General features: G+C 39.6%; 3 protein-coding genes across 4 annotated transcripts in view; 1 reads left to right on the top strand and 2 right to left on the bottom strand.

Moving 5' to 3' along the window:
• il17rd (interleukin 17 receptor D) overlaps window positions 1-483 on the bottom strand; it is a 29651-nt gene extending 29168 nt beyond the window's left edge. Inside the window, exon 1 of the mRNA XM_046075342.1 lies at window positions 315-483. Coding sequence (XP_045931298.1) covers window positions 315-434 — 120 coding nt within the window. The 5' untranslated portion in view covers window positions 435-483. The remainder of the gene's footprint in view (window positions 1-314) is intronic.
• appl1 (adaptor protein, phosphotyrosine interaction, PH domain and leucine zipper containing 1) lies at window positions 5-22379 on the top strand. Of its 2 annotated transcripts, none has more exons than XM_046075345.1 (22): window positions 5-57; window positions 8294-8392; window positions 8515-8574; window positions 9092-9163; window positions 9394-9481; window positions 9959-10000; window positions 10521-10579; window positions 11387-11533; window positions 11803-11885; window positions 12113-12274; window positions 14655-14843; window positions 14985-15027; window positions 15125-15181; window positions 16031-16122; window positions 16323-16502; window positions 17243-17295; window positions 17988-18162; window positions 18709-18745; window positions 18877-19017; window positions 19104-19154; window positions 19271-19360; window positions 20040-22379. In XM_046075345.1, exons 2-22 carry the CDS (start codon window positions 8369-8371, stop codon window positions 20190-20192), a joined length of 1998 nt encoding a protein of 665 aa, XP_045931301.1. In that variant the 5' UTR covers window positions 5-57; window positions 8294-8368; the 3' UTR covers window positions 20193-22379. The 2 variants fall into 2 exon arrangements, with proteins under 2 accessions (XP_045931301.1, XP_045931300.1); XM_046075344.1 differs by lacking the exon at window positions 5-57 and adding an exon at window positions 6884-7073.
• A 790-nt stretch (window positions 22380-23169) lies between these two features.
• Window positions 23170-27408, bottom strand: LOC123986920 (ADP-ribosylation factor 4-like). The gene is made up of 6 exons (XM_046075346.1): window positions 27207-27408; window positions 25822-25902; window positions 25612-25721; window positions 25446-25517; window positions 24856-24978; window positions 23170-24261 (listed from the first exon to the last, which is right to left on the bottom strand). The coding sequence occupies exons 1-6, from the start codon at window positions 27271-27273 to the stop codon at window positions 24175-24177; spliced, it is 540 nt and encodes a 179-aa protein (XP_045931302.1). The 5' UTR covers window positions 27274-27408; the 3' UTR covers window positions 23170-24174.
• Window positions 27409-27912: the final 504 nt, after the last annotated feature.

Raw genomic sequence — 27912 nt, 5'->3', positions numbered from 1 at the left:
CTAACGTTACGTAAAAAAACGGATGGGCCGAACCGGAGCTACAGGCAGTACAGACAGGTAAGAAAGGTAGAAACGTGACTGATGCAACCTGACTTTAAAAACGCTGCGGACTTATGACTGTTAACAAAACTATATCTTCCTTGAGTTCATTTCACCTGCTAGCTTAGTAAGTTTACAATACATCAGATATGACAGAAACAGACGGAACCAAACCCCCCCGAAAACTGAACTTTTTGGACGACTTGAGACGACGCAGCAGCTGCAAGTAAATGACGTTTAAAACAACTCTGTAAAAGTTTAATTTTGATTTTTACCTTGAAACCGCATCGCTCCTGGTTTGCTCGTTTGTTGCCCGAGGTCGTAGATCCACAAGAGAAATATAAAACGAGAAACAAACAGGAGAGAGAGATGAAGAAACTCCGAGGAGCCGCCATTCCTCCCTCAAGTCCGAGCAACTCTGAGAGGAGAAGAGAGAGAAGGAGGCGCGTGTGTTTGTGTGTGTTGGTGTTTACCATCTGTGTGGGGACAAGGGGGCGGTTTAGACCGTGAAGGTGGGAACTTGTGCATGTATGTGTGTCTGTATATTTAATATATATATATATAATTATGACATTTTATTCGAGATGTGGACTGTCTTCTCTAAATATACTGGTAAGTGGTAAAACACAAATATTGTATTATAACTGATGATAGATCGCAATAAACTGCAATTTACTCCACATCAGTATCTGATAATCAAACAGGACAAGCAAACCCCACATAGGCTACACCATGAAATACATTGTGTATATAAAACCCATCTTCTTTCTCTTGTGACTCCGGTGACGCCCCCTTGTGGAAGAATCATAATGCTCCTATTCCTATTCCTGTCCACGTCTGGAGGCCGAACTATTTTAACTCTGCTAATTTTGCATAGGCCTGTCAAACGAAACAGACACACTCTACACAGCTATATTAATAAAATAAGATCCTTGAGCTATTACTTTACACTGCGTGAAACTATGTCTCAGATTTGAGTCTCCTCCAGCCCTCTTGACATAATCCCAACTAAACCATGGATTGTATTGGAAACCATTTGCTATCTATTTTTATACACTAAAACAAATTGTTTTTAAAACAAGTTATTCTTTGAAAAATGTTCTACTAAAATGATCCTGTCTCTAAACCTATCCATCCATATCCAGATAGACAATGTGTTAATATATCAGGTTTTTAGCTATTGCATGTTGTTTAATCCTTGTCATTATGTAATTGTAAATTCTGTGTGGCCTAAATGGTGTTGATCTGTATATTTTTATTTGGACCCGAGAAAGAATAGCTTGCTTTGCTACACCAGCTAATAGGAATCCAAACAAACAAACTGTAAATCTGATAAAGTAGCCTAAAAACTAAAATATACTGGAGAATGAGGCAGAATTAAAATAGTGAAGAAATAAGATAGTTGAAATAGAACATTTACCCCATAACACTGACTGAGGCCACAGACTGTGGGGCTTCAGCAGATATCTCATGTCCTTGTGGCTCTTGGTTTAGTGCCCATCTAATAACATGGAAGTAATAACAATAGTTACAACAATGTATCATAGTTATTTTGTGCTTGGTAATGACTAATACTGAGTGGCGACTTCAAAGTCACTTCTCTCTCTCACTCTAAATAACTTTTCTGTCAAAGTGAAAGAGTGAAAATTTAAAAAATGGTAGCTTACAACTCTCGTGAATTCAGATCATTACGACATCACCGCAATCATCTCCTGGTGATATTGGCAGAGTTGCGTAAATAAGGTGCTATGCCTCATCACGGGCATCACTGACCTTACCCTAACAGCTGTAATGGTAGCCTAAGTAGTGTAGAAGTTGTAGGCTATCTGTTTCACAACCAATAAAGGTCTTCAAAGTCCACCTCCTCTCAGTGACATTGCACACAGGTGTCTGGCCATTCTCATATCTGACACACTCTACCTCTGATAATCACTGGCCAGACACTATTTTCACAAGTGCTTTACTTTAAAAAAATGATTGCCTTTGAATTGTCTGAGGATGCCCCTTGGAATTCTGGGGAACTCTTAATACTGCTGTATAATATAGATGTATTAAGAATTCTCATGCCAGATCAATAATATGAACTTTTAACACTTAAATGCTGATTGGTGAGATGGGCCATAAGCTAAATCACGTCTTCTAGTCACAGCTGCCATTGCAGTACTGTTGAGTTGTTTTGTCTGCTGGAGACAGGGGCCATCACGTTATTATGTTCTTATTTTGTTATTTTTCAAAATCACTTCTCCTTCTATGCTGCGGGGGGCGGGAAGGGAAGGGAGTAACTTCCACTGGCTCCCCGTGGCCTCCCAAATCAAAGTCAAGTCACCAATGCTTGCAAAAAGAGTGACTACTGGCTCTGCACCCATCTACCTAAACTCCATAATACAAGTTTACGTTCCTTCTCGGCCGTCTGGTTCTTCCTTCGCCTTGGCTCCTCCAACAAACGCCGTCTTGCTCTGCCATCCTTAAGCAATCTCAGTCCCGGCTGTTCTCATCTGTGACACCACGATGGTGGAAGGAGCTACCACAAAGCATCAGAGCAGGGGCGTCCCTCTCTAACTTCAAGAAGCTCTTGAAAGCTCTTCTGAGAACACTTTCTCTTAGAACACCTCTAACTCCTAAGCTAACATGCACTTCCTGTGCTCTTCTTCTATCCCCTTACAATTACCCTGTATTGATTGCACTTTTTGTTAACTCTTACTTCTTTCCCAAGGTATTTACCCCAGTGATGCCATATGTGCTATTAGCTCTCACATTATTAAAATGTTCTCCACCAACTGACAGCAGTCAGGCCACTGATCAGATGCACTGCTCGTACCTAACATGCAACAGGCAGTGCTCTCATCACCAGGCGTTTTTGAGGGCTTCTTTCATATCCTGCAACTTCTACTCAAAAGTCTCCTGTGATGTCCTGTCGCATAAACCACCCACTCACCTTCATCCAGGCTCTCCCACAGTGCAGTTCACCTGCTGGCCGCTGAGACAGAGAGAGGTCTGATCCCAAAGCTCCACCAAATACTCAGCAAGTCTTTCCACAAGCTGGTAACCAGGAACATTTTGGTCATCAGCAGCCTATGATGAAAGACTTGATAAAACAGCAATGAAAAACCTTCTCTGACTTTTAATGACACTATAGCCATTTGACACATAAAGCATACAAAAGCATGTAAGTACAGACAGTGAGTATAAATAATGACAGAAGCACTACTCCAAATTCTGACAGCATAATTAAGCAGCCGAGATATGTATTGTCCCTTAGTTCTGTGGGTGTAATGTTCCAGGTGTGTGGCTAATAGTGGAGAGCTAGTCTCATTTCAGTACACCAACATATCATACCTACATATATTGATCATCTTGACACTTACCATACTTTCATCTTGCATATCAACTACAGCCCCAGAAGACGAACTGGAAGGCAAAATGGAGGCACAGGAGCCAATTGCACATGTGCTGGGAGCCAGGGAGGATGTGCCGTAAGCTAGGGTGGAGGTGGCACAAGGCATGGTGGAGGTGGAGGGAGCTAGTGTGAGCTAGTGCTTCACAATATTGCGGGAAAAGTGCATTGTGATTATTTGGACACGTATCAAGATTACAATATGATTTAAAGTTAGTGGGAGTTGCTTTGCTAATCATGCTGGACTGTTGCTGGATGTCACAAGCATACCTGAAATGCACAGAATTATTCATTCATTCCCTTATTGGTTTATTTAAAACAGGGACATTGTACAATAAATTGAACTAAATAAAGCACAATGCTAATTTCCAGGGCATTAAGTGCTTGTTGAAACAGTTTACAATGTCGTTGTATTGTTGTTACAGTAGAGGCAACAAAGAATCACTTTCTCTTAATATATTTTTTTATGATTATAAAAGTGCAATTTTTGTGGACTTCAATGCTAAAATTTTTCACCTCGGATCTGCCATGATGTGTAGGCCTAGTTATTGATAAATATCTTTGTAACTGTACAATTATCTTCAGCTGTGATTTCACTCTCAGCATTTCGTTTGTTCCATTAATTAATGCTAATGTTATCCACAATGTAAAAAGTTTAACTTTGAACTAAGGACTAAGGAGAATGTTAAGTCAAAAGTGGTTTAGCTTTTATGCCCAACTTCATTTTGTACAAGACTATTAGAATCTGGATCTTATCTGGTCTGCCGTTAGTTTGGCTGTTGGTTGTTGTGAGGCCAGTGCATGTGCATCATAGCTGCAACTGTATTTAAGTAACTAAGAATACATTTGAATTTGATTAAACCGTGTTCGATTTTTCCTGAGAGGATAATTTCAGTGGTTTGAGTCTTTTTAGGTTAGGATCACCTCAAACATATCTGGTGCTGCAGGTCCAGCTGTTCCCGAACAGTCTCAATGGTCGACAGATAGTTCAGGGTGCCCACAGTACACCCGAGTGTCTCTGTTACCATCAGGTAATAAGTGTCGATGTCAAGGACCTTCTGAACCCTCAGCTCTCAGTGGGGGAGGACTCGAAACTATCTACTGTGTGACCCACATTGCCTTATTTGGACCGTAGACTGTTTATACAAATATTACATGAATGCAAATATTTTTATTATACACTTATTTCAGATAATAATATCTTTATGTGTAACAATTATTTTTTCTTACATCATTCCTCGTATAAGCATAAGAAACATGCTTATAGGAGCCATTTTTCTTCTGGTAAATGTTGGGTTGAGTTTTCAGAAGGAGAGCCAGCAATGGAAAGATCCGTTCCCCAGCTCATGTGATGAGCTTTTTGCTGTAGGCATTCTGGTCCTGCAGGTAGTTTTGACTCCTCCTCCACTGAGAGCTGACAATTACAAAGTTCGTTGGCTTCATCCACTGTGAGGACCCCCGGCCCTGCTCCATTCCGCTGTCGTGCCGAAAAGTGATCGTCTGCCTAAAATTGATGTTTGGTAGGCCTATGTGTAATATCTTTGTTTATATTTGGAAAACGGGCTGTAGCCTAATTAACATGACTTACTGCCAACTTAGATATAAAATGAAGACAATTTTGCAATTATCCTTATGACTCTGCATTATTTTACTTGCTGTGTAGGCCTACCAACCAATCCACTGTGATCTGCCAGGAGCCCCCGAAGCTCATTCACATCCCCACCAGTCGCCAGCTGCTGTCCATGTATAGCCGGGCATGCTCTCCCGCCTGGACCATATTAAAGCCAGTATTACCTCCATATTTGGTTCCATCTTAAAGATGGACTCAAAATTACCAAAAAGGTAATAAATTATCTGACTGTAAGAGATTCCCATGAGAACATTACATATGCATTAAATATGTGCTGCGTAATCAATATAGCCTACACAACTGCTATAAATGACGTGTAATCTTAAACATCAAATTCCAGATAACAAATAAGCTGGATGCCACGGCCATCTTCCATCATACTCTGAGGAATAGTTAGATTGTACTGGGCGTCTGTGCTAATAGAGAAGTCTGTCTCTCTGTGTTGTCTGGGCGTGGCTTCTCACTCTGGGCCTCGCACTCCACCTCCACCTGCACACCTGATCCATATTCCACTAATCAAGACTCTGCAGTATATCAACCGGGTCCTTCACCTCACTCGTCATCAGTTCGTCAGCTTACTTAAGTGGTATTTGCGCTGCGGGCTACAAATCGCGAGTTTTATATTCTGTTTGTTTCTTGTGAGTTTACCTTGTCTCTCTGTGCTCAGGATCACTGCCTGCCTGGAGATCCTGCCCTTGCCTCGCTCAGCTCACGGCCCGCCTGGAAATCCACTCGCTGGTCTCCATTCCCTGGTCTGCCCTCTGCTCCGCTCTCATACCCTGTTTTTTCAGTAAACTTTAAATTCCTGGATTTAAACCTGCCCCGAGTCCGCTCTTGAGTCCGTTCACCTAACCTGCCATAATATGCACAGAGGATGAAACGCTTATTATTCCAAAATAAAAGGGATCTCCGGCCTGCATACACTAAACCAGTGGTTTGCAAACTTTTTCACGTCAAGGAACCCTAAACTGGCACAAATTAGACCCCCCCCCTCCCCCATTTGATAAGACTTTGTGTGTATGAAACCCATGACAAAAATAGTCATACTTCCTGTCACTGTTACTTATTAATGGAATTATAGTGAAAATAACTTGTTCCCCTTTTTTCTGGGGACCCCTGGAACCCCCTTAAGAACCCCTGCGGAGAACCACTGCCCTAAACAGTAAAAAAACACAAAGTAATTTGTACTTTGAGTAGTTTATTTACCGAGAACTTGTATACTTTTACCTTATAAACCAGATGGCATAATCATAAGTATCATAAACAGGGCTTCAATATTGATTATTAATTTTCACAATATATGTCAACACATTATTTCTTTCAAGTTCAAAGGCTGATCTTTGCTCCTGACTGAAAGTTAAAGAAACCAGATGGTTAATTTTGGTTTTAAACTTTTCTTTATGGTCCGAACACTTGCCACACAGTGGATCACTATATGCATGAGTAAAAATAAATAAAATCTTTTTTCAATCCCTTTTCCTCAACAAAATAAATAGCCTATCTTAATAGAAAACAATAAGCGCTAGTTTGTTTGTGATTAAATTAAAATGAATTAAAACAAACATATGTTATATTGTTATTGAAAATTATTGTTTTATTGCCCAGCCCTAATCATAAATAAAAGCTATAATTAAAAAATGTTCTCACCTGCAAACTAAGAAGACCGCTCGCCATGATGGCTCTGATTTGTATCGGCGTACAGTGAAAGGGCGATCCTTATCAGAGCCAACATGGCGCGTCTCCCCTTTTAAAAAACAAACCAATCAAATTCATGGAAGATTTTTCTATCCAATCAAAATTCATTTGAGAGGAGGGGACTCCGGAACCAGGAGGAGCTGTTTTTGGGGTGTTGTGAATTTGTGTTGCGAAGAAATCTCGAGTGGGAGTTGTCGGGCTGATTTGTTGTGCATTTTGTCCGTCAAAAACGCACCGATTACCGACGCGCCAGCCGCAGCCATGCCCGGGATAGAGAAGCTGCCGATAGAGGAGACGCTGGAGGACAGTCCGCAGGTAACACAAGCGCTCTTCCCTGGAGGCTTCAGTTAGCATGCTAGCGTTAGCCGCTTCTACGGCTAGGCTAGTAGTCTTTGTAGGCTCAGTGTTTGCCAACAACCAGCGGAGAAGATACCAAGATCAGGCGGCATGCTAACCGCTAACGGCCCAGCCAACCGAAGCTGTCAAACGGGAAGCTCCAGCTGTGCGTCGGCTTCAAAACGTGACGGCTTCACCGATCAGCTGGTGGAGGTTCCCGTCAGGATGCGAGGTCAAAATGTCAAACGGAGGCACAGCATTTTGTGTTGGTTTGCACAGAAATAAACTCGTTAAGTTACATTTAGTTAGCCGGGTACTTCCTTAGCCACTTGGGTAGCTCTTTCCCCTGCTCCTTATTGACAAGTGTTATGTAATGTTATCTTTCTGAGGTGTCATCCTGCTGCTTTGTGTTATTGTTAGAGTCACACATAGCAGAAAGATGCAGCTAAGACACCTGCTGTGACATCACTGATTGAGGTGTGGCCACAGTGTGATTTGATCAATCTGTAGATATTGTTTGGATGTTGCAGTGGAGTCCTTTTGCCTGTATTATGGTAAATAATCTGTATTTGTAAAGCGCTTTTCTACTCTTTACCCTACCACCCAAAGCCACAGCCACCTCGAGTTCCACTTTTAGTTTGTCTCTCATTTTGTTATTTGGATTCACTGGATAACTGGTATCACAAAAAAGTATATCAAGTTATCTGTTACTGCAGGGTTTTCCTACGCAGTTGTGAGTTTGTATACTTTCGCATAATTTGTAATTACTGGCAACAAAATCCAGAAGAACCACGAGTGGAGTAATTTGACATGAAACAGTGAGAGTCAGGCAGCAAAATGTGATTTACAGTGAGGTGAAATATATATATAAATATAAATACAGGTATATCACAATCCTTGTACGCTTAATACATGGTGCGACCTGTCTTTTTATAAATTTGTGGGACAAGACCCACTATGAGGTATTTATATTATCTCTCGAAGTGACGGATGAGGTGACAATGACAATAACGGATGAGCTAAAGACAACACGTGCAGTGGACACACCTTGAGAACACTATTGTGCTGTGTGGGCAGGTAGCAGGTGTTGATTTACATAGATAGTTGTGGGTTTGGTTTGTGGCAGTTACACAGAAGAGGTTTTATAGATCAGTCAAATGATTATCACTGACCTCGTTTACACCCATTTTTGTGTACAGACACGCTCTCTGCTGGGGGTGTTTGAGGAGGACACTGCAGCCATCTCCAGCTACTGCACACAGCTCTACCAGGCCATGCAGAGGATTTATGATGCACAGGTACACACACACACACACACTATTGACAGGTGTATTGCCACTGGCTTTGCAGGTAGGGCAGAACATACAGAAACATTAATAAGTCACAGCTGACTGGGAAATGTGTCTGTTTTCTCCATCAGAATGAGCTGAGTGCTGCAACACACCTGACCTCCAGACTACTGAAAGAGTATGACAAACAGGTAGGCCAGGTCACCTCCTGCCGTATGACACTAGCCACAGGCCATATAACTATAGCCTAATATGACACTTGTTGTTAACTATCAGCCTTATAAAAATACCCATCTGTATTAAAACACCAGTTATCTGCCTTACAGTATAATGCTATTCCCCAGTCTTATAACTGACTAGTAACAGACTGCAAACTAGTAACACTAGCCACTGGCCTTTTCTGTTACTTCACACATGTATGCCTTCATTACACCTCTGGTTATATGATTTTACACATTTAAAGATTTTTACAGCTAGCTATGATTGAAATCTGTGGCAATCTGTCTGTCCGACAGTTTTGTAAGAATTTTGATGACCCCTGACCTTTGCTCTAGAGGCGACTTCAGGTCTACATTTAACCAACATTTATTCCATGACGTGCTCCATTCCTCCACTTTGCGTTTCATGCTTATTTGCTGCTGCAGGGACATATTTTCCTCACAGGATTCAATCTAATCGATTCCTCTATGTTGCTGCTGTTGTCTGCAGCGTTTTCCTCTAGGGGGCGATGATGAGGTGATGAGCTCCACCCTGCAGCAGTTTGCAAAAGTCATTGATGAGGTAAGATTGAATACAAACACACCGAGCTCTGTCTGCTGCTGTCAGGCGGGTTTGTTTTATCCTGCTGGATGTGCCACATGTGCAGGTTTTTACCTAACATAAAGTGACATCACAATCGATTTACTATTAATATCTGGGAGAAGGAGAGCACACTGCGTTCTTCTATGGTCACACTGTGATCGTTCAGCTTATTCATCCTTAACTTTTTCTCTCTCTCTCTTTCTTTCTAGTTGAGTTCCTGTCATGCTGTCTTGTCCACCCAGCTTGCAGATGCCATGATGTTTCCTGTTACTCAGTTTAAAGAGAGAGACCTGAAGGGTAGGAAACATGCAAACCTTCACATGCAGTAAACTAATAATCCGACCCTGCCACTTCTCTGGCTTAAAGAACTACAACTTAGAAAAATGAGCAACCAACAAAGGTTTTGTTGTTGACAAAGTACACTACATCACCAAAAGTAGCATTAGTGAGGTCGCCCACTGATGTTGGGAGATTAGGTCTGGCTCGTAGCCGATGTTTCACTTCATCCCAAAAATGAGGGCATTTTTTGATGGACCATGTTTTGTGCATAAAGATATGTCATGAAACAGAAAAAGGTCTTTCCCAAACTGACTGTTCCCACACAATTGGAAACACACTGTTGTCTAAAATATAAGAGTTCGGTTTAGTGGAACCAAGGGGCCCAAACCGGGGAAAGGTCCACTTCTACTAATGTGTGGTGTCCACATAAACAGAAACAGCTGGAATATCCCTTACACTATAACTTGTTCTTTTTGTTTTCATGTCCTTCTCCAGAAATCCTCACGCTGAAAGAAGTCTTCCAAATAGCCAGCAATGGTGAGTTAGTACTGTTAAACTGCTATATTTTTATAATAATATCAGCCCTACAACGGGGCTTGATGCTGCTGTGCACATATTCAAATAATGTCCACCTGCAGTCTGCTTTTAGCTCTGATAAAAGAAGATGAGAATCTACAGTCGCTTACTCTGTCAGAGACTTGGGCAGAGTTAGTTTGTCGCATCACAATGTAAAGATAAATACTTAATCTGAAAGAACAAAATGTGCAAATATCTGTGTCAGTATGATTCTTTTGTTCCAGATTACCTGCACATTCAGTGAAATGATTGATGATTGAATGATGATATAACCGTGTCCTCATTTGTTGAGGTTTAACTACACTTAAAGGGAAATTTCAGCTTGTTTTAATGGTTACTGGCAGAGTGTTTTTGTCTTTATTTCAGTAACTGCTTTATATACTATCCTTTTTAACCTGTGTAACTGTATATTCAAAAAACAAGATTAAAAAAACATGTTTTACCACCAAAAAAAGTCTTACCTGCCTGATTCTGTCTGCAGATCATGACACAGCCATTAACAGATACAGCCGCCTATCCAAGAGGAGAGACAACGAGAAAGTAATCACACTCCTCACATTAGGTTTATCATTCAGTACTTCAGTAAAGTAAAATGTAATACTAATCTTCTAGGTTATTCTTTATTTCACAGGTCTGTAATTTCTAGATAATTTCCTTAAAAGAACTTGTTGACAGGGAAAATACATTGTGTAGTTGGTTATGTTAAGTTAATAACAAGTGATTGAGATGAACTGTTCCATATAAACCCAAGTAAAGTATCTATTCAATTTCCTGTAGACAATTTTCACATTTTGCGTGATCAGTTGACCTGTTGTGCAACTCAGTGGAATTAAATCATTGCCAATTTCATTTATACTAAATTACATTAGAAATATCTGTAGAAATTATTAGAAAAATACAGACTTGTGAAATAAACAGTTACCAACCTCTGGTCTGCTTTTTAGCATTTTAGCCCATTAACCTCTAATTGTTTATTTTTTACATTATTGTTGACCACTTTATCGCAAACTTCTGTTTTAGATTATATTAGTTAGGCATTTCAGTTTGTTTCTATGAAAATCAACTTGCAGAGACCTCAAACCTGCTTCAGAGTAACCCCATTGGTCAGTTGTATTTTTTGTTGAGAGTGACAGTCTGTAATTGTTGTGTGGGGATGCAGATGTGTCTTAAAAACTCTCCTATATGTCTGCAGCAAGGTCTAGATTTCTGCAGGTTGATTTGCATAGAAAGGATATTACCTCAGTATGTGATATTTCGTCAGTATATGATCTTTCCTCATTACTGAAATAACAGAAAGTCGTGTGTGTATTGCGTGTGTGCGTGTGTGTGTGTGTGTGTGTGTTGCAGTTGCGGGCGGAGGCTGTGGAGGACGTCTACACCTCTCGCAAGAAACAGCACCAGACCATGATGCACTACTTCTGCTCTCTTAACACACTTCAGTACAAGAAGAAGACGGCTCTGCTGGAGCCGCTGCTGGGCTACATGCAGGCCCAGGTACACACACAAACCAATGTACACAAATACACACACACACACTCACAGATGGGTGTCCTTCATCAGGAACAACTGTAAAGGAGAAGTTATTGAGTTTGTCTCTGAGTTAACTTGTCCCGGTCAATTTCACTGACTAATTTTAACTGATGCTGGATTTAACCAGTTAAGAGTCAAATTTAATCAATCAAATAAAGTCAGAGGTTTTCCCATCTGGATCAGAGCTGTTACCAACCTGCTGATGTATCTTTATCCGTGTTTGTTCTGTGCAGATCAGTTTCTTTAAGCTGGGTTCAGAAAATCTCACCCAGCAGTGGGAGGACTTCCTGGGAACCATAGGAACCAGTGTCCAAAAGTAAGAACCCCCTAAAAGTTACTTATACCGTATATTCGTCTTTAGTTTTTTGTACGTTCAAGGTCTTTAAATATTTTGTTTTATTTACTTAAACCCTATTTTAAAGTTTCAAAGGTTTTGTGGTTTTGAAGAAGTTGGAAATGTGTTAAGACATTAGTGACAAATGTGAGGAGAGCATGTGAATTTATTGTGTGTTTTTGTATGTGTGTGTGTGTGTGTGCGCGCAGTGTGCGTCGTGAGATGGAGGAGGAGGTTGGGCAGATGCAGCAGACTATCCAAGATATGGAGAGATCATGTGACCCTCTGTACGCACCGTGTGACCCTGACCCCGCCCACTCACCTGTCTGTCGCAACCTGACCAGGAAACAGGGCTACCTGTACATCCGCAAGTAGGACACAGACTCCTATTTAATACTTTTATTTAATAATGTCATTAAAGCTCCCATGTGTAGAGTTGTTATCAGGTCATAGCATCATTAAAATCATGCTGAAGTTTTTGGTTATAGAAAAAAAGTGAACAATCCTGGTGAAAACTGTTTTACATAGAGCAGGTAAAATAACTTGTCACTATTTTCTCGGTAAATATTTTTCTAAAGGTGCTATTGACATGGAAAGTTCACCAAACGCTGGTAATAACCCAAGTAACAAATGGATAAAAAAAAAAAAAAGTCCAGAAATTAAGTTATGTTTAATAATGTGAAATGACATGGGGAAAAAGTATTGAACACATGAAGAAAGCGAGGTGCAAAAAGGCATAAAAGACATAAGCTGAAATATATCAGTAATTAAAAAGCAATCTAGCCCCTTGTTAGTGCAAATTAACATTAGCTGGTTCAGTCCCAACTGTTGGTGAAAAAGGTGTCATTACAATGGTGTCAAATAACGAACATCGCAAGATGAGTGAAAGCACAGAGCTTACTTAAGAGCGTCGCAACCTAATTGTTACAGAACATACTGATGGCATTGGTAAAAGGAGGATTTCTAAACTTCTGAATGTTCTAGTTAGCACTGTTGGGGCCATAATCCGGAACATCATTTCACCATAAACTACACGTTGAAGCACATTTAAAGTTTGCTGCACAAGATTTGGACAAGCCTGTGATATACTGGGAGAATATAGTCTGGTCAGATGAGAGCAAAATTGAACTCTTTGGATGCCATAATAAACACCATGTTTGGAGGACAAATGGTACTGCACATAAACCCAAAAACACCACAACAATAGTGAAGTCTTGTGGTGGGAACAACCATGGTGTGGTGCTGTTTTTCAGCAAAATCCATATAATTAAAGAAAGGATAAATGGAAAAATTTCAAAGACATTCTTGATAAAAATCTGCTGCCATCTACCAGGATGATGAAGATCAAATGAGGGTGGACATTTCAGCAAGACAATGATCCCAAACACATAGCCAAGGAAACATTCAGAAATTGCTCTCAGAGAAAGAAAATAAAGCTGCTAGAATGGCCCAGCCAATCACCTGACTTTAATCCAACTGAAAATCTATGGAAAGAACTAAAAGATCAGAGATAAAAGAAGAGGCCCATGCAACCTTGAAGATTTGTGGAAGAGATGGGTCAAAATCACACCAGAGCAATGCATGCGACTAGTATCTCCATACAGGGGGCGTCTTGAAGCTGTCATTACCAACAAAGGCTTTTGTACAAATGTGTTAAATACATTTCAGAAAGTGTGTTCAATACTTTTTCCCTGTGTCATTTCACGTTATTACACATAACTTAATTCCTTAACTTATTTTTTTTTTTGTATGTATGGATTACTTGGGTTGTTACCAAAATCTGGTGAAAATTTCATGTCACTAGCACCTTTAGAAATATGCTTACTGTGAGAAATGGTGACGTGAGTTTACCGTACTGAGTTTACCTGCTGTACCTGCTGTACATACGTTCCCTGGGTGAGATTATACTGACTTGCTCTATATGTCACATGGTCTGTCTTTTATTCTACCACTGGGGGCCGCCAAAGAGAAACATTTCCTAACCCACAAAAAACGGCTTTAAAGGATAATTCAATTTTTTATAACTTCAATCTTATTTTCTGTGTGTGGGGGGGGGTTGTCCATCCATTATATAAGTAATAAAAATAACACTGTGCTGACCAAGTTAATATCTGAGATCTTGGAAGATGGTACCATCACTTAACAAAAGTCAGACGAGTCAAGAAACACGAGCGATCGAACAGGTTTTTAACAAACGTACTCATTGTTTACACTCACTCAACTTTAACGTGTTGCACTTACTGTGGTTTTGTGCGCACAGTTTTCTGGTGCATTTAGGTATTACATTTCAGGTGCACTCACTTTGAGTTTGATGTCCATCATCTGAATGAACTGTTGGTTGGTTTCCAAACTGTCTGATCGTCTGACTGCTCGTGTTTTTTTTTTGACCCGTCAGACTTCTTTTTAGTGATATAACCGTGTCCTCAGATTTCAGATATTAACTTGGTGAGTATAATGTTGTTATAAGTAATAGAAAGGGCAAACAAGTGGACTGTAAAAAAAGGTATTTGTTGTAAGGTATGTTATGTTATCTTTGTCTAAATGCTGTTCTGAAAAGGATTATCCAAAGTTTACTTACTTACTTTTAAAGTAATTTTCTGTCATGTTTGCTTAATGTGCTGCGGTTGTGGAGATATTAGTTTTATTAGATGCATTAAAGTTGAAAATAAGTTGGAAATTATGACCTTTACACTTGTTTTTGTTGGTGTCGTCTTCCAAGGAGTTAAAGTAGCTCTTCTGTCTGTCTCTCAGTAAGACGGGGCTGGTTTCATCATCCTGGGAGCGTCAGTACTTCTTCACGCAGGGCGGTAATCTGATGCAGCAGGGCCGAGGAGAGGTGGCGGGCGGGCTCGTCACAGACCTTGACAACTGTTCTGTCATGGCGGTTGACTGTGACGACCGCCGCTTCTGCTTCCAGGTCACTTCCTTCGATGGCAAGAAGTGAGAGGGCTCCTATTTTTATTTTTTTTGTCTTTCGTGACTATACCATAACTGTTCTCTCCATTTCTAAGTGTTCGGAGTTATTGTGAAAATGATTTGAGCTCTAAGATTGAACGTTTTTCTGGTTTTGTGTTCTGTCAGAGTGGTGACGCTGCAGTCGGAGAGCAGGAAGGACTGCGAGGAGGTAAAATGTTTTTATGCCATGTGACCTATTCTGTATTGACTATGTGCTGTTCTGTTGTGTCCTCACGCCGTCTCTCTGCTGCTTCCTCCACTGCCAGTGGATCGCCACCATCAACAACATCTCCAAAAGGATCTACCTGAGTGAGAACGCAGAGGTCTGTGTCCTACTTCCCTCATTAACTTTGATTTACCCGGTCACAGGTCGTTGTCTGGTAGCTGTCTTTAGGTGAAGTCTAGCCTGGCTTCAGTCCCACACCTCCGATTTGTCCAGTGATTCAAATCTTTCTGTTGAAAAAGGAGGTTAGATGAGGAGGTTAGGTGTTCTGGCAGTTATCGACCGCCGATCCAGTAGCCACCATAAGCATTACCCATAATAAGATGACTTGCTGATCCTCACACTGTGCTGGAGAAGTGAGTTTGTAAGCCTGCCATGGAAAAATTGTCTCTTATTTTCCTGTATGTTATTTTATAAAACTGATCACATGTTTGCTAAAGTGCAGGTGCAAGGCCTTCACAAGCAGCAGCAAACTATGACATATACCCACTTCCAGTGCAGACAGGAAGTTTAAAGAGACAAAATGGGGAAACAACAGGGTGATACAAGCTTTTTTTTAAAAGTATTTTTTCAGCACCTTTTATTAGAGAATTGACAGGGAATGAGGGGAGAGAGAGAGAAGGGGAGCATGCAGAATCTGGTCCCTGGCTGGACTCGAATTGGAGATGCGTCGCAATATAGTTGGTGCCTTAACTCATTGTTAACAGCAGATTAACGCCTGTTGTCTTTGAGTGACATGTTCATTGATGACACACAGCTGGAATATGTCCTGGTGTCCACATACTTTTGGCCATGCGTTGTATCTTAATCTAATATTAATAGATATACAGGATGAAATTTTGCAAGACACCAAATATGAAAAAAAACCTTTACTGAAGTGATTTGAATTCATGCATTCAAAGTCTTTTCCTATTGGTTGATGCTGACAGTAGTGTCATCCTATTGGCAGGAGCTGGCAGCCAGAGTGAACCAATCCGCTCTTGAAGCCGTGACGCCATCACCGTCCTTCCAGCAGAGGCATGAGAGCATGAGACCCAGCAGGTGTGTGTGTCTTGTTATTATTACACATGAAAAGTAAATACACTTACATAGCTACAAGCTGGGATGGACTTACATTAATATATAATTATAATATAATCAGCTGCCAGATATAATAAAGATGGACACATTTCTGTGGTGAAACTGGACGAGTCGGACCACCAATAAGACCATCTATCTCTCTCTCTCTCTTTTCATTCCAGTAAAGGGCGTGTGGGCCGAGCAAGCAGTATTAGCTCTGTGGGCTCGGAGCCTTCGCCAGCCCTGTCCGTGCTCTCTTTGGATGCACTGGTTGCCCCGGATACACCCATCCAGTTTGACATTATTTCCCCGGTCAGCGAGGAGAACTCGGGACAGAACAAGACGGCAGCACAGTCCGGCAGGTGTGTGTGTCCCCTCTTATTTTCAACAGTGATTTTAAAGATTCAAAATGTATTTTCTGACACCTTTGTGGTTTCTCTCCAAGCAGGTAGATTTGGAGTTTTTCTGTTGGTCCAGGTCTTGAGATATGGGTCTCTGAGATTTCTGCCTCCACCCAAATACAGTGGAGGTGGATGGAATTAAGTTTGTGATGTTCACAGCTTTTGAAAAACTCAACAGAACCAGAGAGATGTGTCAGAAACCATTCACTAACTTTTTTGTTTCATTTTGGGATTTTTAAGTGCACTACTGTATATACATGACAGACAGTAAATATAGCGCTCTATACAGTCGGTAGTGGTTTCGGATCTACGTTACGGATATTCCCATAATGTGAGGAGACATGGCTGGTAGCAACATATGCCTGCTTGAAACACGTTTCTAAGGACCTCTGTCCATTTTCCTAAGATCAGTGGTACTCAGGTCTGGTTTTGTTTCTGGTTTGGAACCCATACGTCTTGTTTATTACAGCCATGTGAAACATCAACTACTGACATGGTTTATTTGCTCCAAACCAACCGATGGAAACGCACTTATATCGCATTTACTATTTATTTATTTTTTGCAACATTTCAAAAGTGTGCTTAAAATTAGAATTAGATGTAAACATGGCTACTGAGAGTCTACATGTGGGGGAGAAAAGCTTGTGTCCTGTCTATTGATGTAAGATTCACATAAAATTCAATTTTATTTCTGTCTGCAGAAGAAGTAATCCATTTGGAGAGTCAGGAGACAGCACATCAGAAGACAGCGAAGGTACCGTCTGTCTTTTCCTCATGTTTTCTGTTACAGTAATGCATCCAGTTCCAGTTTTGTTAAATGGAAATGTCCACGCAAGTTACTGTGTGCACTGACTTCTTTGTCCTGTTCACTAATGTCCCCTTGTGGATGAATGGCAGAAAACATCAACTGAAACTACTGTTGCCAGTTTTTGGGCATGTTTTGTTCCTCATCAGCCACAGAGAGCATTTCGCACTCAAAAATGTTCACACCTGTCAACTCTCCCGTTTTTCCCAGGATTCTTCCATATTTTTTTACCTTTCTAAAAAATAAAAACCAACTGGGCATATTTTAAATATTTGCTACGTTTCCTTCTGGTTAACCTGGTGGCAGTATATAAAACATTAGCTGTGACCGTGACGGGAAGTAAACGGCACCCGCCAATAAAACAAGAAGGAGAACCTCAGTTAGTAGCATTAATAAATTCGGGTAAAAAGCAGTTTGCCGTTTCTGCCCTGAGCTTTTCATTAGAAAGCATCTGTGTGTCTCCCACACAGAACCTGTCCCAAACTGGCTAGTGTATTCCCACATGTATGTGTTTAAAGGTTTAGGAAACTGTACTTGAATTTGGATGAGAATGGGCTCCTGCTAATTTCCATGCAGATGGATATATTGTGATGTTTATTGTTGTTGTTGTTTTTGTTTTTTCTCCTGTGTCTTTTGTACAGACTCTATCCTCCACCAGCTCTTCATCGTTCGCTTCCTGGGCTCCATGGAGGTGAAGACGGCGGAGTCAGCAGACGTCATCTCTGAGACCATGAGGCAGATCATGGCAGCCAGAGCCATCCACAACATCTTCAGGATGACAGAATCACATCTGCTGGTCACCTGTGACTGCCTCAAGTATGAACCTGTGTGTGTGTTGGATTAATTGTCGCTGAGACTAGACGTCTCTGTACAACATTTTATTTTATTTAATTTTTTTTTATTTAACCAGGGGAAAAGACACATTAAGATAAAATATCTTTTTCAAGGGCGCCCTGGCCAAGACAGGCAGCAGGACATCAAGTCCAACAATACAAACATAAACGACACAGTACAATCAAAACACCTATATACATATGCAACAGTAACAGCCCACTATCAAAACTAGTACATTAAAACTTCTTCATTCAGATAAAATACACTAATGAAATGCCTGCTCATTTAAAATCATTTACGTTCATCTTTAAAAACCTCTGTAAACCAGGATTTGAACTTGGCAATAGGTTTATTGCCCTGAAATCAAACAGGCAGGTGCAACAGTGAGAAAGATGGAAGCAATGGAAACATTATTTCACGTGACATCATCGAGTTCATCATAACATTAATACAGAGAGGATTTTAATAACAAATTTTTGGATACAGGCTTTTTCTATTGATGTTTGTCGCGTTGGGTTTTTTTTTCAGGCTCATTGATCCTCAGACACAAGTCACTCGACTCAGGGTAAGATAATCTGTCTCTCTGCTTAGTTATAGTTTCAGTTTGTAATTTTTTATCATCTCTTTCCTCCTTCTTTAACATCCTCCGTTACTCTCTCCTCCTCTGTTTCCTTCCTCTCTGTTCCCCACCTATAGTTCCCTCTCTCCAGTGTGGTTCAGTGTTTGTCCCATCAGGACAACAAGAGGCTGTTTGGTTTCGTTCTGCAGTCAGCAGGCGGGCGGGGTGACAGCCGAGCCGTCTGCTACATCTTCGAGTCCAACAACGAAGGAGAGAAGGTCGGCTGTCTGTTCGTCTGTTAGTCTCGCTGTCTAACACTGTTTGGTCCGTCTGACCTTTTGTTTGTCTTCTTCGTGTGTTTCAGATCTGTGACAGCATCGGTCTGGCCAAGCAGATAGCCTTCCACTCTGATATGGTGAGACTTATTGTAAACTTCATTAAAACGAAGCTACTGCTAACACTTTCTCACTCACATTTAGGAGACGTTAGCTTCAGGTGATGCTGTAGAGGTTGATTGTTTTTGTTGTGTAGGACCGTAAGGCAGTGGAGAAGAGGAAGGAGCAGGACAAGGCCAAAGAGAAACAGCAGGAAGAACTCAGCAAACAGAGACAGATAGAGAAGGTGACCTTTAACCACTCTTTAATCACACTGTAATCATGACACTAGTCCTTTTTCCACCGGATTGTTCCAGCTGAACTGACCTCGACTACTCGCCTGTTTTTGTTTTCCATTGGGCAAATCTGATACCTGGTATCTAGTAGGTATTTTGGTATATTTGGTGTATTCGCGTATCTAGGGTCTGTTGTAAAAGCAGACGAATCCTCATAATTTGTAACTGTATTAAACTAAGGTTGCAACTAATATTTAACTATTAATTGTTTGATCAATAAAATGCAAATGTAAAATACCCATGACAATTTCCTGAAAGCCAAAATGACTGAATGAATGAATTTATTATATTTAATTAACACAAAGGACAAAAATGTAACTTTTCAAATTAAATAATCTCAAAATAACTGCCAATTAATTTTCTGTTGATCAGCTCGAGATTAAACTTTAATATGTTGATGTATCATAAATCAATTTTTTTACTTTTACCCAAAAACCTCACAGATTTCACTGATTAGTTGGATTACTGTTTTGTAGTATGCTTATTGGAAACCTAAACCTTAAATATCACATGGTAAATGTGGAGCTGCAGGATGACGGTAGAGACAGTTGTCTACACAAACAGAGCAACAGATTTTTATTTTTAAAACAGACTGTACTGATATTTAACTTGAGTGTTGTTTGCCTCCAGGATCTGGAGGAGCAGAGCCGTTTGATCGCCGCTTCGAGTCGCCCCGCTAACCCGCCAACATCTGACGGACAATTCTTAGTGCTTAGCAACAGCCAATCAGAGGACAGCGATGCCGGGGAGGAGGGGAAGAAGAAGGGCGAGTCTGAAGCCTAACAAAGCTAACGAGGGACGCATGTTTTACCACCCAGGCAAGTCTCAGCTGGTACTGTCAAAACAACAGCTCAGGAATCAGAGGAGGGGAACAACACCCGCCCGCCCAGGCTGCCTGGACACAAAGAACATGTGCTCTCTCTCTGCTGGACTCTGTTTGTAGTTTGTGGTGGAGCTTGTCACTCTGAAAACGGAGAATAAACTAAACGCACCCTCGCTGTAAGAAGGAGGGCAGTAGGCATGGAAACGTCTCGTCATGGACTTGGGTTTTATTCTGTGTGTAAAAATGCTGCTTTTTATACCGGCTCCACAAATATAGATTAACCTGTAAGTTTCTGTTTTTTATGTTTATTTTATAAAAAAAAAAATAGATAACAGCAGTGACAGAGGATTTAAAGAGACAGATGTGCGGAATAATAAATCAGGATCTGAAGGAGACGTTGGGAGAAAACATGCAAGTCAGATTTAGACGGTGTCGGTGTTGGCTGTTGCTCAACTGCTCTTTGGCAGGAGATGAAGGTTTCCCTCCACCAGGAGGTCCCAAAGGGCAGTAAGACACCTCAGTATTGTTGGTTAAAGGTGTGAGATACAAAAAGAGAAGATGAAAGAGAGAGAGCATGGAGTCTTATTTTGAAGAGTCCTTCCTGTTGTGACGTGTTCATCGCCTGACCATGTTTCAAAGCATCCTGCAGTGTCGTGGATATTTTTTAGTTCTTCCCTTCCTTCCGGGCAGTCACTGTTTTTCATTAATTTCACAGCAGAATGAAAAATAACTTGCAAATTCTTGAAACTTCATCATTACAGTAGAGCTTCAACGATTGGTCCATTAATCAAAAAATGAATACTTTGTTCATCATTTAAGATAGTTTCAAGCAGAAATGTTGAAGCTTTAATGGTTCCAGCTTCTCAAATGTGAGAATTTGTGCTGGACGTTTTTGTTTGTTTGTTTTTTTTATAGTTTTCAGATGTTCTATAGATCATTCGATGAATCCCCAAAAATGACTAAATCAATAATACAAATTATTGTTAGTAGCAGTCCTACGTCATAGTCATCAGGACTACTTTTAAAACAGCTGGACTGATGGGAAAAGTCTTGCGTTGCCACATTACTACAACAACAGCCGTGTCTCTGTTTTGTTTCGTGTATTTCGAAACTCAAGTCAAGTCTCTGCGAGCTGATTTTTTTCAGATTAACTGAAGGCAGCTGCTTGGAAAGTGAAGAGAAACATATGTAGAGGTCAACAACATCGTCCAGTCTGCATGGATTTGGTGATTGCTGTATTTGCTGAGGTAACTGTAGAAAAACAGAAAACATCATTAGCTCTGCTCTGTCCAGCACTGTCCCATTTACCATGTTGTCAGGGCTGGAGCCAGCATGTCCACCACAGGACACCCTGAAGGTAGAAGGAAAATCTTAAACCTTTTTTAATTTTAAAGATTTTTATTCAAAAAGCTGCAAGTCATGCCTCTTACAAAATTAATATTTGCATGGAAGTAGTGCTCATTAATGAGAATCATGTACCGTTTGCCTCTGACTAACGATTTTAGAGATGAGAGTTCTCCATTTTGAAAACTGAAAAAAGTTTTAGCTCAACGTTTGCCTTTTCTTATGAGCTGTAACATTTCATTCATCCAGTAAACCCTTTAAACATGTTTATGTATGTAAGGACCAGGTTTCATAAAAACAAATCTTCTTTGCCAAATGAGTCTTTCTCCTGACATCGCCATATTTATCTTTGCTTTCACAAGTGTTTTCCACTTGTTTTATTAATCAATCTGCCTTTTATTCACAGTGATTCACAGTGATTATCTGTAGAAAAACAGCTGAATAAGCTTCACTTCCAGCTTCATAGATAATACATTTACGGGATGTTATAGGTCAGAGGTCACAGCCTTCTGACAAAAACAAACCTCCTCAGTCAGCTGTGGTGAAGTTAACAGGGTGATGAAGTTTCTAAAAATCTAAATCAACAGTTACTGATGATGATTTTATTTTTATGGTGTTTTTTTGGGGGGAGGATGTTTTCTTTCTGTAACAAGGTGAAGGTGTTTGATGGAGCTGCACTTTACTGACACAGGAAAACACGACAGGATCGATGATGTTGAAATCTAAATATGTTTCAGTGATAATTGTTTCAGTGTCATGAATTATAAAAAGGATTTTCAGTGATAAATAAAGCACTAACTCCACCCCCCCGAGTCAGTCTGCTGTTTTCAGCCATTTAAGCTATCTCTTTATCCATTACGCTGAGCTATTAACACTTCATCCAATTTTTTTAGCTTTTTCAACTGATTATTACTTCAAGCAATGTATTTCAACAGCTTATCCATTACTTTATCCATTATTTTGACCTGTTTCACAATAAATGCATTATTTTCAGCAATCCATTACTTTAGGCTAACTGTTTATTCTATTAAGTTGTGATTAGATGGAGCGTTTTGCAGTGAGAGGTGCCTTTTTGCAATAGTTTTGCAGCAAGCATTTAGTGTGTTACTAGTGTGCCCTGCATGCCTTTGGTTTAAGAGGCTCTAACTGTTTATTATTTACTCCCACCAATGTACTTTTAGCTATTTTAACTTGTCTATTACTTAAAGCGAACAATTTAAATGTTTATCCTGCTTAGCTATTTCTGAGTTTATCATTTAGCCAGTCACCATTTACTGTAAGCTAACTATTGTAAACAGTTTATTCCATTACTTTTAGCTATCTGAGTTATTAATCACTTTTAGCTAACCTTTTATCCATTACTTTCAGCTTTTTCAACGGTTTATCCATTACTTTAAGCTAACTAGTTTTAACGCCCATATATTGTTTCTATTTATCACATTTAGCTGTTTGAACTTTTGTATTTGCTTAAGTATTTAACATGCACTTCATTTAATTCAAATGCTATTTTTTAAGTAGGTACCACCTTGGGTGGGCAGTCGCTGGTAATATTATAGTTATTAAGATCTGTATTTAAAATAAAAATAAACAAACTGGTCACCACAACAAATTTATTATAAAATAAATATAAACTAAATTAATTAAAAAAATTATAAATATGTACATGTTCATTAAGACTTATTATGTATTACATAGTAATAATAGAATAATGTTACAGAAATAAGTGATTATCCAAATAGCAAGAAAAAAAGGACTCCTCTTTAAGTACAAATTTAACTTACAGGACATCAACTAGAAACACAAAGTTGGCTAGTAAAAGTACTTTAAGAATATAAGTTTAGAATCACTGACAGATGAAGTGAATATTAACATCTGTAGTACAATCATTTGTAAACAGATGAAAAGAAGAAGACAATCAGTGCAGTTAAATATTTTTCTCATAAACATAGTCCACCTGTTCCCAAGAAACATTTGTGGGACTATCGGATACTTCTGTTACACAAAATAAAATATATATAGGTTTGATATGTGGTCACACCTGATGAGCATTTTAATGCTTTGATTTTAGCAATGAAACATTTGACTTATGTGCTGCAGTGTCATTTTATAAATCGCAATCAATGAATTATCGTGATGTTTGTCTGATTTGACGTTCATTGACTCTTCTCGACACTGACTGACTGTCAGAGCTCCACGACCAAAGATCTGTTCACATCACACTGGTTTTAACAAACAATAAACAACACATGATTGTCGGCCTTGGCCTTAGCCAATTTAAAAATTAAGCAACACATGTAGGAAAGATTTGCAGGCACAGATATTTGTGACTTTTCACGGCATTCGCTGCAGTGTAACAGCAGTTTCAGGTAATGAAATTCAAACTGATCTTCCAGAAGGAAGCTGAGATCTACAGGATTTTCTGTGTGCTGTGAACGCAGCAGTGACATGTCTTTGTGATCGAGGTGTTTTTAACATGTCAAAGCTACGAGGGATCCTTCATTGTTGTCCTGGATTCACTGGCTCGGCAGACTGCCAGACGTGTTTGAAGATTGAGCAGGAAACAAAATAAAGCAGAACACCGGTGCATCACGTCAGCGTCTACTGTTGTAGGATCTGGTTGGAGAGCCAGTCCAGACCCTCGACCAGACCTGTACCACTGATGGCACAGGCAGACTGGACGAACCACTGCAAAGACACACAGAGGGACAAAGACATTAGCTTAGCTGCAGTTTAAACCCGGATTGAATCCAGCTGCTGCGTCTCTCTGCTGCAAGAGGTCGCTGTAGGTGAGGTTCAAACTAAACTACTGCTGTGCATATGAGTGCACAGCAGGTGTACAGCAGTGTAATTTTTAATTTAACAGTTTTGATTTTACACATTTTTATCTGGAAGAAGAAAAGCAGCTTTGTGTGTCCGGCTAATTCACTAATTTCTATAATAAACACAAACAGAATAAACACAATAGTTTGTTCTGTAGTAAATTGTGATTAAGACATTTATAAATCATCATCATTTTCGTTATAGTTCGTTATTTAGTTATTTTCACATCAGTAAAATGGGACGCTTTGCATTATGGGATTGCTAGCACAGGTGGCTATTTGTGTCCCGTGTGAACCAAAAGTCAGCTTGACTTCTCATTTTAACCCAAACCAAAACCTAACAGACTAGTTTTGATGCCTAAATAGTCGCAGTTCGTTTTGGTTGTAGTTGTAAAGTAGTTGGTTAGACTTTCTGCCAGAAATCCTTCAAGGCAAGCTCCTCCCACATGTGGACACCTACCGGCCGTGAGACCGCTGATAGGCCCAGGGCCTCTGTGATGTCACTGACAGACATGGCTCTGGGCAAATCTTGTTTGTTGGCAAACACCAGTAAAGCCACGCTCCTCAGCTCGTCCTCTTCCAGCTGCAACACACAAACACAACCGTGGTGACTTTAAAAGTATATTCAGATATCAACCAATAGGTGATGTCCTCCTCTAATGCAAGTCGGTTTAATTTGTAGAACTGGTCGACACCTAACTCGTGGAGGAATTAATACCTTAACCTGATCATGAATCATTCTGATGACAAAACAAGTTTCTATCTTTTGTACTTCTGCAACAGTTGCAGTACTATAAAACTATACTTACAACATTGTATACATAGACCTAAATATACAACTATACAGAATATTTCTGTTTTTGTTTACTTATTTTTGTTCAGCTTTGCTGTTCTGTTAATTTTTTGTAACACTGACAACAACTTAAAACTGGAGTAAAATTCTGCTGTTGTTTTAATTAGACAGCGCTACTAATTTATGTTAGTACAGGTGTGTGTGAATTACATGATGAAAAAAGGAGTGTTGAAGCAGTAAAGAGGACAGATCGTTACCATCATGTGCAGCTCGTTGGCAGCTTCTTTAATCCTCTCTGGGTCGTTGCTGTCGACCACAAATATCAGACCCTGAAGACAGAGACAGACACACATTATGCTTCATGAACAATACTTTAACTGAGTCTTTCTCTCATAGTAGTAGTTGTAACAGCAGTAGTATTACCTGTGTGTTAGTGTAGTAATGTCTCCACAGAGGTCTGATGACAGTCTGACCACCAACATCCCAAACTGTAAAACTGATGTTCTTGTACTCCACTGTCTCCACATTAAAACCTGCACACACCGATAGAGCAGTTTATTTTATGATTATGTATTATTTTATATCTAAATTTAATGTGTGAATTAATATAAACAGATCAAATAGATGACTGACCAATAGTCGGGATGGTAGTGACGACCTCGGCCAGCTTCAGTCTGTACAGCAGAGTGGTTTTACCTGCTGCATCCAGACCCACTGCAGCAACACACACACACACACACACACACACACACACACACACACACACACACACACTACTGTTAATAGTGTTACTTGTCCGGCTGGAACTAAAGACTATTTTCATATAGTCTATTAAAATGTCAGACCCAAAATCCTTAAACTGTTTTGTCTGACAAACCAAAAATATACAGTTTAAAAGAACAGTTTGCAACAGTGGTGGAGGAAGTATTCAGACGTTGTACTTTAAAAGTACAATTACAAGTAAACTTATTATCATCATCAAGTATTTTACTGTTGTAATTGTTCGATGTGGAACTAATTTGAATCTTATAAATTGTTCATAGAAGTAGTTTCATCTATAACAGTATCAACGTCATAGTTTATAAGTTCATAATTCATGTGGTAATTTATAATCTTAATTTATTAAGTAACCAAGAAGTAATGCTAACTATTGTGTAGTGGAATAACATGTAAATTTGTTTCCCTCTGAATTATTGTGGAGGAGAAGCATGAAGTAGCATGAGAAGAAAATACTCAAGCAAAGTAGAAGTACCTATATTCGGTGTTAATGTAATGTACTTTCCAATACTGGTTCACTAAATATTTACACTGGAAAAACTGTATGTTTCTTATGTTTTACTTAAAATAAATTGATAAATGGTGACAAAACGGAGTATTCATTATTTGTAGTTAGACTAATAGGCTAATTGATTAATTGTTTCAGCACACTACTATTATTAGTGTTGCCACAGATTATTTTCAGAACTTTAAACACTTTATTTTTACATAACTTTTCTAACACATAAAGTAAGTATCCAAATACAACTACATATGAAGTAACTACCTGTGCTGGACATGTACATTTACTCATGTATCGTACTTCAGTAACAATTTGAGGTAGACCTACTTGTAGCCTACTTTACTTGAGTCTATTCTTTTCATGTCACCTTTTACTTTTATTCCACTACAGTCTAGTTACTTTATAAATATTTTTATACACAAAACATACAAATAGCTTAAATTAAACTCCCCAACAAAATAAAACAGACCTACATGTAACCGACAGCTGAAATGATTAGTACTTTAAGCACATTTTTTCTGATTATAATTACATATTTTTACTTAAGTAACATTTTCATTGCACTTTTACTTGTAACAGAGTATTTTTACAGTGTTATTACTTATACTGAAGTAAAGGATCTTAATACTTCCTCCACCACAAGAAATGAACTATACTGTTGTTTGTACTTCTACTACTTACTACGACAACTACGTCTACTATAATAATAAAGTTAAATAAGAAGAAAATGAAATCTCACCCATTAAAATCCTGACAGGTCTCTTGGAGGTGAACCTGGAGAAGATGTGTGAGATGATGACGCCCATGGTTCCGGTTGAAAGCTCCGGCAGTCAGCAGTAAGCAGCTCGTTGTGTGTGTCTGTGTTTGTGTCTGTGATTTTATAGGCAGCAGGCAGTGTGTGTGTGGAGGTGTGCGTGTTGTTATCCATGCTGTCATCCAGGCTGCTGTCAGCTGAGTACACGGTGGAAGCACCGCTGTCAACACACCGCTAACCGGAAACTAAGACTTCTGCTCACACAGCCTTCAAAATAAAAGCACACTTGAACATAATTAAAGGAAAAAGATATGATCACATTACTTTATACCTGAATGAAAATATGCACTCTGTCTGATGCCGGAAAAGGTCAGAGTTCAGATGTGCTCGTGCGGCCAATAGGAACACTGCTGTACTAAAATGTAGAAATTATTACTTTAGTACATTATCCATAACCAGCAGACTACAAACTGTAGCACCACTATCACACACTGTAGTTTCTAATCACTCTGATCAATGCTTTGTTTATTATCCGCATTGGAAACATGACATAACACCCTTTTCAGAGTGTGAGGGAAAAAAACTGAAACTGGCAGTCTTCTTTGTTTCTCTTATTGTTACCAAATCCCATGAAAAGACCCAACCAACAATAAGTTGATCCAAATTGAAGCATGATATCTTCTTCCTCTGG

This window comes from Micropterus dolomieu, linkage group LG18 (genome assembly GCF_021292245.1).
Source record: "Micropterus dolomieu isolate WLL.071019.BEF.003 ecotype Adirondacks linkage group LG18, ASM2129224v1, whole genome shotgun sequence".
Taxonomy (NCBI): Eukaryota; Metazoa; Chordata; class Actinopteri; order Centrarchiformes; family Centrarchidae; genus Micropterus; species Micropterus dolomieu.
The sequence above is the reverse complement of the archived record's forward strand: the minus strand, read 5'-3'. Positions and strand labels throughout refer to the sequence as shown.